This window comes from Leucopleurus acutus (genome assembly GCF_964270905.1).
Source record: "Leucopleurus acutus genome assembly, chromosome: 21".
Classification (NCBI taxonomy): Eukaryota; Metazoa; Chordata; class Mammalia; order Artiodactyla; family Delphinidae; genus Leucopleurus; species Leucopleurus acutus.
Window position 1 is genome coordinate 20,121,689 of NC_139163.1, and position 14,945 is coordinate 20,136,633.

General features: G+C 34.9%; 1 protein-coding gene across 3 annotated transcripts in view; it reads left to right on the top strand.

Moving 5' to 3' along the window:
- Positions 1-14,666, top strand: part of SGCZ (sarcoglycan zeta) — a gene marked incomplete at both ends in the record, with an annotated part of 909,187 nt that extends 894,521 nt beyond the window's left edge. For all 3 annotated transcript variants that reach the window (XM_082863702.1, XM_082863704.1, XM_082863703.1), the window contains 2 exons: positions 8,175-8,298; positions 14,472-14,666. In XM_082863702.1, coding sequence (XP_082719828.1) covers positions 8,175-8,298; positions 14,472-14,666 — 319 coding nt within the window. The remainder of the gene's footprint in view (positions 1-8,174; positions 8,299-14,471) is intronic.
- Between the last annotated feature and the right edge of the window lie 279 nt (positions 14,667-14,945).

Genomic DNA, 14,945 nt, shown 5'->3' on the forward strand with positions numbered 1-14,945 from the left:
GGTTTAGTAAAATGAGTTACTATTTAATGACATAATTGGTATCATTTCCATTCTTATATGCATATAATTTAAAACTGAAATGTGAGGTTTGCAGGCTCCAAATTAATCTCTGGAAACACATAGCTTTGATTTACATAGTTCCCGTGTTCAAGGAAAAGCCACCATTTATTAAATGGTAAGGATTTTCCCTGAGACAATTTGTCAATAAAGGGGTAATATACTTTACTGGTATTTTTCCACCTATGAGAAAAAAATGGTAATAAAGTAGTATTTTTCTCCTCCCCACTTCCCTTCCCCAAACCTCTCCTTCTCTCCCCTTTTCCCTCTTCCTTCCCTTTCTTTCCTCCTTCCTTCCTTTTATTCTTTCATTCTATGTATGTGTTTGTATATTAGAGTTTGTAGCAAATGTGGGTAATGAGAAGCTTGCCTACCCTTCCAGTCATGGGAACAGGGAGCAAAAATTGACCTAGGGATTTTTTGATCTAATTTTCAGGAAGAGACCATAAGGGGTGTGCAAGTGGGCAGGAAACAATACAAATGGTGGAAACAAAAACAATGTGATTTGCAGCTGAAAAAAGCTCAGGGTAGCCCTAAGTGATAAGACAGTACAAGTGGTAAGATAGTGTAAGAATATATGTTCAGGTCACAGTTTGCATTGGATTTTTTTTTCTAAAAACACTTTTCTGTGCAATTCTCCATTTATTTCATCCTTGAAATGGCAAATAACGAGTGCCAACTCTGTCTCTGTTACTGTATTAAATATTTAGCAAGAACAAGGCACATGATACTCAAGTTCTGCTTAAGTTTCCATTTAGTAATTGCATCGTGCAACTTAGTTTAAGAGAAGTCTAAATCATTTTCTCAGAATGTTGAGAATTCTGGAAATCTAGGCCACTCATTTTCAAATTTGAAAATTATGTAACACCTTAAAAACAAAATCTTGTTATGGCTTCGGTATCTAAACACCAAAACTGAATTGCTTGGAAAAAATAAGTAGCAGAGTGACTCGAGTTCAACATTAATCCTTCTCTCTACTATAATCCCTGGATACCCACTATAAAAACTCCTCTGAAATGCACTGCTGTGATTACTATAATGCTATAAAAATGAACACAATTGTTCTTCACTAATTCCAGTGACTAATTGCATAGAAATTCACAAGTTTTGCCAATACATGTGGACTTCATTTTTCAACAGGCCTTTTAGAAAGTATTTTGTAGTAAAATAAATAGTTTAAATATATGTTGTAAACCCTCAGTGGAAGCTTGAGAATTTCCATGGAGAAGAGAATCAGGGCATCATTTAACTGTTGATATTCTGTTACCAAAAGTCTACTTAGTAGATGGTTCTAGAAGAAAATCCAGGTTTAGTCTGATTCGAGTTCCAAGATCTGAGCCCAGGACATTCTAGAGGGATTCTAGGCTGATTTGAGAAGTGGAGGGTATCTGGAGAAAACCAGTCCAACCAAAAACTGGCATTGTAAACTATATAAATTATTTTTCTTTATGATTTCTAGGCTTCAGTCTTGTTTCAAAGGTTTCCCTTTTCTAGAGTTGGATATTTCCTGGGTTTTTTCTTCTAATTTTGTTGTTTATTTTGTACACTAGGTCATTTCTTAGTTTTATATTTTGAGTAAATAAAATGGGAAGTTATGTTCTGAATTTTCTTCCAATTTTCTATTGAAAATTACAGTCTATAATTTATTAGTTTTTATATTTTGAATAGATAAAACTGGAAATTATTCTTGCAGAGCATTTTAAGGATTTAATGTTATTTCTTCAGTATGGATAGTCAATTTATTAAGCATCATTTATTAAATAACCTCATATTTTCCACCCCAAAATGATTGCTACAACTTGTCAAATATTAACTTCTCATAAATACTTGCCATCTGTTTTAGATTGTATTGTGTTTCATTGACCAAATTTCCATTTCTAATTTTGATATCATTTTTTAAATAAAATACCTTTATATTAAGTTCTAATTTTAAAAGGAAAATCTCCTACTGTATCTTCATTTAAAAAATCTGGTAATTGTCACACATATTTTTCCCCTCAAAATATTTTGACATAAAGTTTTAAGTTTCAAGAGACTCTACTGAGATTCTTGTTGGAATTTTATTACATATATTTATTATTTTTGATATATTGGAATTTTCATGATATGGAAGTATAAATATGAGCTTATTTTTATCTAGGAATACCTCAAAACTCTTGAATTTTCAGGTAAAGTAAAGAATATCAGATGTCCTTTCTAGGTATCCCTTTCCTGGAAATAATTGTAAAATACAGACTTTGAATAATATAGCATTTATATTAATATAGTGATTTAACAACAGGAATTACATATTTTTAGAGTATCCCTGTATGTCTTTAATATCTTTATTGCATTGTAATACAGTCAATAACAGTCAAATATTAGCATCAATTAACAGTTTTCCTATTTATATTTTCATAGTATACAGTTCTACAAATTTTACCAAAAAAAACAAAAGATAATCCTGTAAAATCTGTGACCGCACTTTCTTTCCCGACATCGTATTATGAAAATTCTCAAACATACTACATGTTGAGAATATCTTATAGAAAGCGCCTATATAACCCCCAGCTAGATTCTCCTAGTATCATTTTTCTATACGTCTTAAATTATGTATACATTTCCACTGTCCATCCACCAGTATATCTTAATTTTTATGCATTGAACATAAATTGTATAAATCTGTACACTTTTCCTGATCACTTCAGCATGTACATCATTAGTATCCAAGATCATTTACAGCTTCTTTCCTTTTGTTGTAAAATAATTATGCAATGACATTCACAAAGCCTAAATGCATATTTGCTGGGTTTTGAAAAATGCATGCACCTGTGTAATCCAAATTCTTCTCAAGATATAAAGCATTATCATCACTCAAGAAAGTTCCCTCATTTCCTTCCTGGTAAATCCCCACCACTACCCACCAGAAGCAAACTACTCTCAGTTTTTTTTACCCTGTATTAGATTAGGCTGACTTAGTACTAATATAAATTGATCATACAAGATGTACTTCTTTGTAAGATTTATTTCATTCCACATAATGTTTTTGAGAGCCATTCATGATGTTGTCTGTATCAATAGTTCCTTCTGCTTTATTGCTGATCCATTATATGAACATACAGTATTTTATCTATGCATTTTCATAATTGAAGGATGCTTGGGATGTATCTGGCTATGTTAAGTTTTATATAAAAATTCCAGAGCTTTCCAAAGTGGTTGTATCATTTTACTCTTTGTCGACGAAAATTCAATTAACAATCAAGTTAAGAAGAATTAATGAAAGGGAATTTTATTCAAGCCAAATTGAGGATTATAATCCAGGAGACAGACTCTCAGAAGCCCTGAGAACTGTTCCACCTGTCAGAAGTGGAAAGCACAGTCATGTACATTTTCGAGACAAAGGATCAAACATCAAAATGGCATACTGGTATTTTACATAAAGTTCACTGAAGATTCACAGTCCAGGTAAGCATAAGCGTCGTACAAAGGGAACAGCAAGTCATTATGACCCCCTACAGATTTGGGAAAGAATGCTATTCTTTTAAGAAGTTGCTTAGCTAGTGTCAGAAGAAAGGGAAAAAAAAAAGATCTTTCTGTGGAGCAGGCAGGCATTCCCACCTTTGAGGCGCTCTGGTTAATGTTTAATGGAGATGCACACTGCACATTAGGGACAGAGGGAGGAGGACCAAACTAAGAGAGAGAATTTTAGTTTTAAATTTTCTTGTCCTTCCTTAAAATAGCTTTTAGTGTATTATTGTAAATATATGGCTAACACACTAATAAAGAACAGATCTAATGATGTTCTGCAATGAATAAAACATTTTATGTTTAAGGTGCGCTGTAATTTTATTTATTAGGTAACTGAGCCCCAGTGAGGTTAACTGAATTTAAAATTTCTAGTAGAACTCGTGTAGAAACTATGAGCTTATTATTCAAAGTCCTATGTTTAATTCTTTCATTAGACTGATGTAACTTTTGCTGAATTTCCCAGACTGCTTCTTGGAAATAACTTTCATTACTTCATAGTATGCAGCAACACTTTTAATACATATAGGAAATAGTTTTTCTATATCCTGCAGTTTATAATATAGCCTCTAGAAGTACCCAGCTTCTAGTAAGAGCCTGGGAAAATATTATTTATAAAATAGTCAATGAAATATATTATTACACCATCATCAAATCCTTTTGATAAATTGGGATAACTGGTAACATGATGTCTACTTTTTATTTTATATATGTTAAGTTTTGTGTCTACATCTACTTTTTCTATAATGTTCTTTGGATAGTTAATATCATGATCATATGCTTACCTGATTTCAAAACCTTTTAAAAGTGCCGCATTGTGCTTAAATGCAAATATTACTTTCTTATTGTCAGAATTCATGGAGTTTAACACTTGCAGTTTGGATGGAAATATAGAACAAAATTTGCACACCGCTTGTGAAAAATGTGTTTTTTCCTTATTCACCAAGTGATAGACCTAGAGACAATGGGCAGTTCTAGGTAGGTAATGTGTGTAAATGTAATATTTAAATGTAAGTATACATGTAATTGTGAATATTGATATTGGATGATTCAGGTTAATACATGCATCTCTAAATGCTCACACTGAATGTATGCTATTCACAGTAGTGTTAATTTGAAGATTTTAGGTCTCCATATACATTGTAGTCCTGCTATGAAATTTTTGCTGCCCAAAATTTAGTTTATTTGCTTATGCTAAATAGTCAGGCAAGCTTGTAAAAACTAGTTTGCAGCTTACTTTAATTTTCATGTTCATAAGAAATATTTGAATACCACAACATGTTCCTTTGAAAATAGAATTACGAAATCCTCCAAATGATCTAATAAATTTTTATTATATACTCTATCTGCACGCTCTCCATAATTAAAGTTCCTAGTGTATATTACTTACCCGAGTGATGGATACTATATAAAACAGTGCTATTTTTAATAAAACTTATATCATTTCTTAGTGAGCACTACTTTCAATTTTATCAAGATTAGCAAAGCATACAGTTGAAGCCTGTTTAATTCAAAGTCTTAATCACTTTCAGAACTTGAAGGATTTAGCAATACTGTAAAATTGCCATGTTTTTTATGTTTTATGTACCCCTTGATAAGTTTTATATATATATATATATATGTACTCCTTGGTAAGTTTTATATATATATATATTATATATATCATATAATGTGTTTTATGTACCCCTTTACCCCTTGATAGGTTTTATATATATATATACACACACATATATGTATATATGTATATGTGTATATATATATATATATATGGCAGGTATATATTGTCTTAGGGCACAAAATTATCTGTAGAAGAAATGAAAATATTCCTGTAAAACTTTAATTTACATGTATGGTCTCCATTGTGCTCACTATCAGAAACTAAGCCCCAGTCTATTCACTTCTCTTCTTTCTCCCTGGAGTTACATCGTTATACCAAGAAGCTTACACTGCCTAAGCATTTGGGGTGACATTTGGTCCTTGGTAGCCTCATGATCCAACTGGCATTTGCCAAGATGTTCTTCTTACCGTCACTTAGTCCTCAGTCACTGCAGGTCACCACTCTTTTCTCCTTTGAGGATCTTGTGGTCTCTTGTCCTCAGTTGTCCTGAAATATCACTCTCTCCTCAGACCTCTAACACCTAAAGAATAAAGGTCCCACAAACCTAGGACTTGACCTCAGGTAGCAGAACACAGAGAGCCATTCAAGACCAATTCTGTTTATTTCTCTCCAAATCTTCTCTAGCCTGTGAATCAAGAAAACAGTTCCTCCAACTCATGAAATAAACAACAAGGTCTTACTGATGTTGGTTTTCTTCTCTGTTTTTGTTTATGTGCTGAATCATTTTCAACACAATAAATGGCTAGGGTTTTTTTTCAACTCAAAATGTCTGTAACATTAGGAAACACAAAATATCTTTAACAGCCTCTCTGCTCTATGGTCCACCAGTTTTGGCAAAGGATAGTGTTCAGTGAATGGGGAATGGCAAAGGAAGCAAGGAAATGGGACAGGGAGGAAATCCCATACATTTCAAACTACTATCCCACTACATAGCTATTTCCCTTAATCAGTTTAAGAGATTCCTTACAATCCTATAAGAAAACATTATAATTGTCAATTTTAGAGATGATAAAACTGAAATTTATTGCTGCTGGCTCACTTTCCTGAACCCAGGTCTAGCCAGCTCTCCATCTTTACTGCCTCTTTGAATAGGGATCCTCTAAGTCAATGCTAGCAAAACACTCCATAGCAAGACTGCCAATGGGTACCTGAGGTCTAAAATGAAGATGAAGACAATTAAGATTTTTTAATTAAATATTTAGTAAGGATGAGAATGGAAAAACTCAAAAGCCCAGAAGTACTTACTATATTTTAATGCTCTAGCAGAAATAGGGTAAAAATATAGTACAAAAGATGTTCACACTTATTACAGATATTTTACTATCAAATATATAAGTATCCCAACCCCTTATCCTTGGAAACAAACTAAACCATATCAATTATTTGATAAAATAAGCGTGTTTTTCCTCCCACTTATAAGTTGTGTTTCCTTCAGATTCATAATGTTTCAGAACATTAATTCATGTTAATTAAGTTCTTATCTGACTTCTGATTGAGTGGTTCAGTCATACCCAAACTTATGTAATTACATTTAATGTTATAGAAATGGTCTATAACAAGTGGAAATAGAAATGGTCACAGATATATTATTCAAGATGGTGAATATTTGGGGGTGTATCGAGGACATCACTTATAAATATATATTTAAACATTCAGATTTTGAAACTTAGACACTCTGTGCAAAGTATAAATATTATGAATGAAAAAATTATGGGTGATTCTTTTTGAAGTTTTCAAATATTCTGTGAAAATGTGTAATTTGTGTTTTAAAAAAAAACAAAGACATTTCTTTAAAATATATATATTCAAAGCCTCACCCTCCAGGGATTTTATGAAGATATCCGAAAGGCCTATAGGGGTGAAAGTTTCAAAGTCGCTTTAGTGAGTGAAAAAAATTTTAAAGTGTTGAAATCACTTCTTCAAAATGCTGGCTCTAGTCCTTCAATATCACTTTCAAGTGTTTAAGTTCAACTTTACTACTGAGAGAGAGGGCTGATCTTCAGTGCTCAAACTATTTGGTGTGATTCTCTCTGAAAAACCACACTGGGACGGTAGCCTCAAAGGGGACCTGTTGCTCTCGATGATGGTGAATGTGAGCCTGAAGGGATTCTTGGCCTGAAGTCCTGAGGTCACGAGGAACACAGGCAGTTACAGCCCCAGAGCAAGCTATTATCCAAAACGATCGACTCCAGGATAAGATCTCTTATCACACCAAGTGCTTTTTACGACTGTATTCTTGTTTCTGTATTTTGCTTTCCTTTGCTCTTTCTCTACGTTTATATTTGGAGATAATTTTGAAAATGCCTCCCAACTATCTTTTTTGCAGGCACAGCTATCTAAAACACTTGTGTATCGCCCCTCGTTTAATTTTTCTTTCTCAGACTAATGTCATTCATTCTGTGGACATTTTCTTGGGCCGATAGAGGTCAGGTGATGTAGGAAATATCTTACGTCCTCATTTTAATTAATGTCTAGAAGTGTAAAAAGTCCCTTGAGAATTTTTTAGTTTACAGAATTTTGACTGGGCACATTTGGAAGTTTGCAATATTAATGATTTTCTTTAAAACTCTCTCATCTTTGCAAGACAAGGACACTTTACTGAGGGATACTTACATGCTAACTTTCTAGAAATTTATTTCTTAAGACTCCATCATTAATATTGAAAATGTGTAAAAGATTTAAACTAGTAAACTGCCACGACCTACTTTTCATGTGCGTTGTGAAGGGAAACAACACAAGAAACGGTTACTAAACCATTATACAAATTAGAGTAAATAATTGATGCTAACAAATGAAGAAAGAGCCAAAAAATAGATAAAGCAATCAAAAATCTTTCTAAAACTCATTTTAGCATTTTTCCTTTTTGGAAATGACAAGGATTTGTATTTATGCCTGCCTGTTCGTTTTAGTTGACTAACATTATCTTTGAGTCCAATGTAAACTTTTTTTCTTATCAATATTAAGGTATTTTTGTTTGTTTGTTTGTTTGTTTAAGGCTTGAATCACCAACCAGGTCCTTGATAATGGAAGCTCCCCGGGGGGTCCAGGTGAGTGCCGCAGCTGGAGACTTCAAGGCTGCCTGCAGGAAGGAGCTCCACTTGCAGTCCACAGAGGGGGAGGTGAGTTCTGAGGTGTAGACACTGGCCTTTTACTGCGGAGGGTGCTTCTTCTCAAATTATACGCATATGATTCCAGGAGAAACATAAGGTACTACTTCATAAGAGGGCTCAAATTATGAAAATATTAATACTTCTTAAATATGAAACTGGGTAAACCTAATGTTATTTTCATAAGTCAAAGCTCCATTTATTTTCTCCTGAAAGATATTCATTCATAAGTCATTTATAAGTGGGGCATCTAAGTTCCTGCAGTTTCAAAAATCGACAGATGAATGGAATGAATATCAAGGTAATACCCAGAATGAAGGCAAGTCTTTGCTGTCTTGGTTCCATTTTGGTCTTCAAAAAGTTTTTCCAAAAAGTGCCTTGAAAGTTTGTGTGTTTGTCTCAGTAGAAATAGTACCTATATTTTTCTAAAAGGGAAACAAAAAGCAAAAGTTTATTTTGCTATTTCACCCAGTTATTTCCTAGATGAGATACATGCTGTTTTTCTTCCATGTTGCTTTATTTCACCCAAGAGTCTGTTTAAACTCTGTTGTCCTCATTCCTTTAAAGATCCTCTTCTTTCTCTTACTGCCTGATTTAAAGAACCCTTTGTCTTTGGGCTTCCGTTCTTTCACTGGAATGTGATAGGCAGGCATTTATCTTGTCTCCTTTACTTGCCGTATACATTGTGACTGTTGTGTCTGCAGAATCACATTTTTGTCCATTCTGGAAATTCCTCAACATTACGTCTTCAGATAGTCCCTCTCCCCCTTTTCTCTATGGCCTTTTTCAGACTCTCTGAAGAAATGTTGTCTTTTCATTCCCTTACCTTCCAGATCTCTTAGCCTCTCCTTCCTCACTTCTATTTCTTTATTGCCCTATGCCTCACTCTGCCTATTTATTCAGATCCACATGCCAGGTTCCTCCTCAGTATCTAATCTCTTCTTCAATCCCTACATTGGGCTTTTAATTTCAGTAATTTTGTTATTCATTTCTAGGATTCTCATCTGTTGCTTTTTTTCAAATCTGCCTGGACATCTTGGTAGTTGCTCGCGTTTGCTTGTTTGTTTTTAATTCTACCTTCATTATTTCAAAGCCTTATGCATAATACATATTCGATTCTGTATATTTTTACCACAATTCCCAAAGTCCTTGAAGGTCTAAATCTGTTGTGCTGCTGTTTCCACCAATTAATTCCCTTAATATTTTCTTCCTTCGTGTGCTTATTTATTTTTTTAATGAGTTTATAAAGGTCAAGCTGAGAAGAAAAAGCTTGGAAGGATGATTTGAGAGTGATGCTCTGAGCATCTCGGACCTCTTCAGATGTAAATACGAGGGCAGACATTAACAGAATCAAAAAGAGGATGTTCCTTTCTTACCTTTATACCAGTATCTGAGTTATTGATTCAAGATAAATTTGTATTACACATTTGGCTTCCTTTTTATAAACAAACTTATTGCCAGGGTTATTAGCATCTTATCTGATATTACAGCTTAAATAATCTAGAAATATGTTTTATAATATTGAAAACATATATCCGTATTACCTTTCAGGATTTCTCCCCACTACAATTGCAGACTACAATACTTTGTCTACCACAGCAAGAGAGAAATCTTCTTAAATATCTCACATCTTTTTTAAAGCATTTTTATCATGCTAATCATTGCATTCAAATTATTCATAATGAATCATCTCATAATAAATATTGATGGTTATTAATCTCCATTCTGCTTCTATTTATGCTCCACTTTACTTATGTTCTTTTATTCAGAGTATCAGCAGAATCCTTGAATTCAATTACAGATTAGCATTTAATTATGAATTGAGTATTATGCTGTAAATAAGTCACAGCCAAAAGCTTTCAGCTGTGGCCATTTTTTATATTAATAAAATAAATATACAGAAAAGCACAGCACTTTCTATTAGAATGAAATCGCATGTAATTTTTCTAGGAAGAAGTATGAAATGATATAAAATCTTTCTCTTTGCTTCATTGACTGCCACAGAAAGGCAGATCCACCAATTATTAAATAATACAGAAAAATATAAAGTCCCTACTCTTAGGTAGTGTTTAAATTAATTAAGATCAGGGCAAACATGGTGTTGAGGTAACCAAAATAAGTAAGAATGAAATTGCACACAAAGTTCTGCACTGCAGAAGTTTCATTCATTTCAGACACCGTATTGCAAGGAATTTCAAATTCAGCTCTGAAAACAACATGAATGACAATTGTAGGTAAAACGTTGAAAGTTATAATAGCACATGCAATGCAGTAACTTAATAACGTATGTTACAAGATGACACAATTTTTTTATCTTGCAAACTGATTAAATGTTCTACTACAGGGATAGGTCTGATTTCAACAGGTAAGAATGGAATAAACGGATTCTTGGTAGAGAGAAGACAATGGGCTGTGACTTAAAAGCTCAGGGGTGTCATTCTGAGTACCAGGAAAGTTTCACAACAAATGGATTATATGGTTTATAGGGTGATCTGGAATAGAAGTATCAAATTTAGAAGTTGGAAAGTGAGCAGTGTCATCGGAAGTGCCTTAAGCAGAACAGAAAGAGTTATGAGGGGGTCCATCCAAGCTGCAGAAGCCTGGAAAAGCTGAGCTACGTGGGGTTGGAAAGAATCAATATATGACACCCCTTTTTATCTCATAACTTAGTTTTCTGTCTCAAACCAAGAAAATATTTTTTCTCCCCTTTCTTTTCTTTTTCTTTCTTTCTATTTTTTAAATGTAAAGCCATCATTTATTCAATCTTTCATCCTTCTATGGATGGATGTTATATCTGTGAGGCTAACATTTGAAATTCAGAATTTTATTTATATTCCTTCTTTTTCTTTATCCTTTCTTTGTTCCTTTATGATTTCTTCTTTAATTTTATATTATTATTGAGGTAAAAGTGGTATATAACACTGTGTAAGTTTCAGGTGTACAGCATTATAATTTCACATCTGTATATACTACAAAGTGATCACCACCAAAGTTCTAGTTATCATCCATCCCCATATAATCAACTCCCATTTTCTCTTTTAAAGACCCCATTCATTTAAATTTACCTATTAATAAAAATCTACCTCCCATATATGGGTGAAGCTACAATGTGGATCTCAGAAGATGATGGAATTAAGTATTGCCACATAGCCAAATATGATCAAGAGTCACCCGTAAATGGATAGGAGAGCTGGAGGGCACAGCTATAGCTAAACTGAAGCAGGCCACATACCATAAGATTCAAGGCTAACTCCATTGATAAGGCCACCACAGCTGGGCTTGCTTTCTGAGGCTGCCACCTGCATGTCCTACCTGTATAAAAACAGCTACTCTCTACATTTATTCAGTCAGGCTACACCGACGGAAAGGCAATCAGTTCCAAACTATAAAATCCAGCGATATGGCCTGGTGTTAGCAAGCCTCTGAAACTCACCAGGGCTTGCCAGTAACACTTGCTTCTGTGCTTACTAAGAAGTGAACCACTGACAATATCTTAGAGTCATTTGATGAATCCTACGTGAGCCTCCTTATCCACATGTTCTTTAGCTTTCCATGTTGCATTCTTTACTGTCTACGTCACAAGGTTTCTTGGACAAAACACCAGCTCCTAACACTTTTTCAGCATGAACTAACCTCCACATATGCAGACCTAAACCCCACAGTCCCAGAGCTTGTCTTTATAATACGTTTGGCATTGGCGAAGCTTGAGAATATCTACTCTCTGCAAGCATGCCAACTCCTCAGCAGAAGGGAAGAAAGGGGGATGTGCTGTGCAAGCCCAGTTCCTCTGTCAAACTCAACCAGTAAGAGGAATCATCCCTCCTCCCCCCGTGGGGAAGTGAGTGAAAGAACCCACAGCGTGTAGCAATTGGTATTACACTCATTGATGTCCCTCTTCATGGAAACACAGAGCAGGAAGAAATGAGGCCCAGCATTTATAACCCAAAAATACGTTGTCATTTTTTTTTTACTTAGTTTTGTGCACTTTTAACTTTTGAATCAGAAAAACAAAAATTCATCTTAAAAAAAATAGAAGTCCTTTCTCTTTGCTTTCCTGTCACTTACCATAGAAGAAATTACGAAGTAATAAATTTCAACATTTGATACCTACAAACAAAAACTTTAATTATTCTTTCTTAACTTTGAATACTGTTGGTAAATGCAATCATTTTTATTTCATAATCTATCCATTTATTCAGCAACTATTTGTATTACATGGAAGCTGTACATGCAGGGTCAAGCACTGTGAAGTTATAAAAAAATTCAGACTTAATTCTACCTTCAAGAAGGACATAGTTTATTAGAGAAAGTAATATATCAATATGACTATAAAATAAGCTACCAAGTGATGAGCAAAATAAGATATTAATAATAAACTGCTACAGGAGAACCAAATAAGAAGAGTCTTTCCGTCTTGGGGCACTAGGGAAAGGTCCATAGAGGATGAAGCAGATGAACTGGGCTTTGGTGGAGGGTGAGAATTGTACCCTAGAGGAGAGAGACATGTACAAGGTGAAGGAAAAGCATTACTTCATGCAACTTGTACTGGCACAATTCTATGCACTCTTCTATAGTCTTGAACCAATGACAGGCCCTGCCCTCATAGATATTACTTGCAAGTAAGAGAAATAAACAATAAATGAACAAATACACAATATAATGTTAGGAAGAGATTGTTACTACAGAGTAAAGTAAAGCTGGTAAGGAGAGATTAATGGATTTGTGTTACTTTAATAGGGTGGTTAGGAAAGTCCTCTTTTAGAGTGTGACCTTTTAGTAGAGATCAGGACAAATAAGCTCACATCTAAAATTAAAGTTAATCTAAAGTATACATGTCTATGGTATAGGAATTCTTTTTCTGGCTTATTCTTAGTGTGCCATAGATTCCTATATTTCAAAAAAATTTAAAGCATAAAAAGACAAACAGAGGAAATCTCCCTCCTACCTCTGTTCTCTAACCACCCTGTTAATATCTATCCCCACTTGTAAATATTTGGAGAAAAGTTTTTCAGGCTAGGAAAATGAGGAGTTAAAAAGCCCTGAGGCCAGGGTTGTTTTGATGTGTTTGAGAAAACGTGAGAGTTCGTGCAAGAAGAATTGTAGGAAGTGATGTTAGAGAGATAGGCCAGATCATACAGGGCTTGTGGGCCGTGGAAAGGAATCAAGGTTCATTTTAAGCATGGTGGGAGGCCGTTAGAGAAACTTGAGCGCTGGTAGGACATGATTTGGTTTGCATTTCTTAGAAGTTCACTCCAACAGCATGTACAATAGACTGTAAGAGGACAAGAGTGGCCACTGGGAGGCCAATTAGGGGGCTATTGCCAGAGTCTTAGTAAGAAATGATTAGGACTTAGGTGAGAGCAAATGTGTAGAAAATGGAATATTCTCTGGTTCTCTTGTCAATTTAGAGATGCCTTTAGGCCGTAATTAGCTACATAACAATAGAATCAAGACATAGCTAGAGAGAGTTTGTTTCTTTGCTCATTCAAATTCATGATCTAGTTTTCCTTTCTTTGGACCATTCCCCATGCATGTCAAAACCATATGATCCCTGGCCCTGAAAGTGTTGTGTCCATGATTTGGAATAAGCGAAGTAATTTTGCAAGTTAGAAGATTTAGCAACATGGGTGTTAAGTACAGGTCATATATTTCATGGAGTCTTCAAACCTGGTTATATCTAATAGTTATCTGTTAATTACTATGCACATTATCTACTTGGTGTAGATTGGGAGTCAACGTGACTTTATGAGTATTTAAAAAAAAATTAAACCAGAGAGTAAAATTGTTTTAATTAATTGCCCATCACTTCACTAATGGCATCTCCATAAACATCCTTATTTCTTTGTATATTCTTTAGACTGGCATGTTTAAGTTAAATTAACTGACAGTCAAAAGCATTCATTTTCTGTGGTGTCTGAATAACCGAGTTGGCCCCTTAAGCAGATTATACAATCTTGCTTTTCATTTTGAGGGCATTCTCTCAGAATATACCGTGTCTCAAAGGCTCAGGTAGCCACAGAGCGTTTGGGCTGTACCGTAGGAACGCAATTTGTTGGTTCAACAAGGTTTGGCAGCTAAACCAACAAAATTGTTTGTCCTGTGGTCTTTCTTATTAGACCATGCTGTAAAGCTCTTAAGAATATAGGATGCTAAAAGGAATTAAAATGCAATTTCTTTCCCCCTAGATATTTTTGAATGCGGCTACAATCCGGCTGGGAAACCTGCCGACCGGCTCTCCTTCCTCTTCTTCACCCAGCCCCTCCCACTCTCGGCAGACAGTGCATGAACTGTGTGTCTGCCCCAACGGCAAACTGTACCTGTCTCCAGCTGGGGCCGGGTCTACTTGTCAGTCCAGTAGCAACATCTGCTTGTGGAGCTGAACTGACTGATTTCTCCTCACACCAGAATAGCCTTTTGTTCCCGTACGTCTCCTTCACAGTTCTGCTCCGTTTCCCTCGTGATCAGTCCAGAGCTTCTCCAAATGGTCCACAGAGCAACTCCTTCCAGTGTAAGCAGGGATTCGCACCACCTTCTCTCGTGATTTTCTGTACTGCTCAACACGGAGAGGGTGAGTGACAGAACAGTGGAAAAACCATCTTCAGCAGGAAAACTGGATCATAACTTTTGCTCAGAAGGGAGAATAACATAGGTGCCTTTGC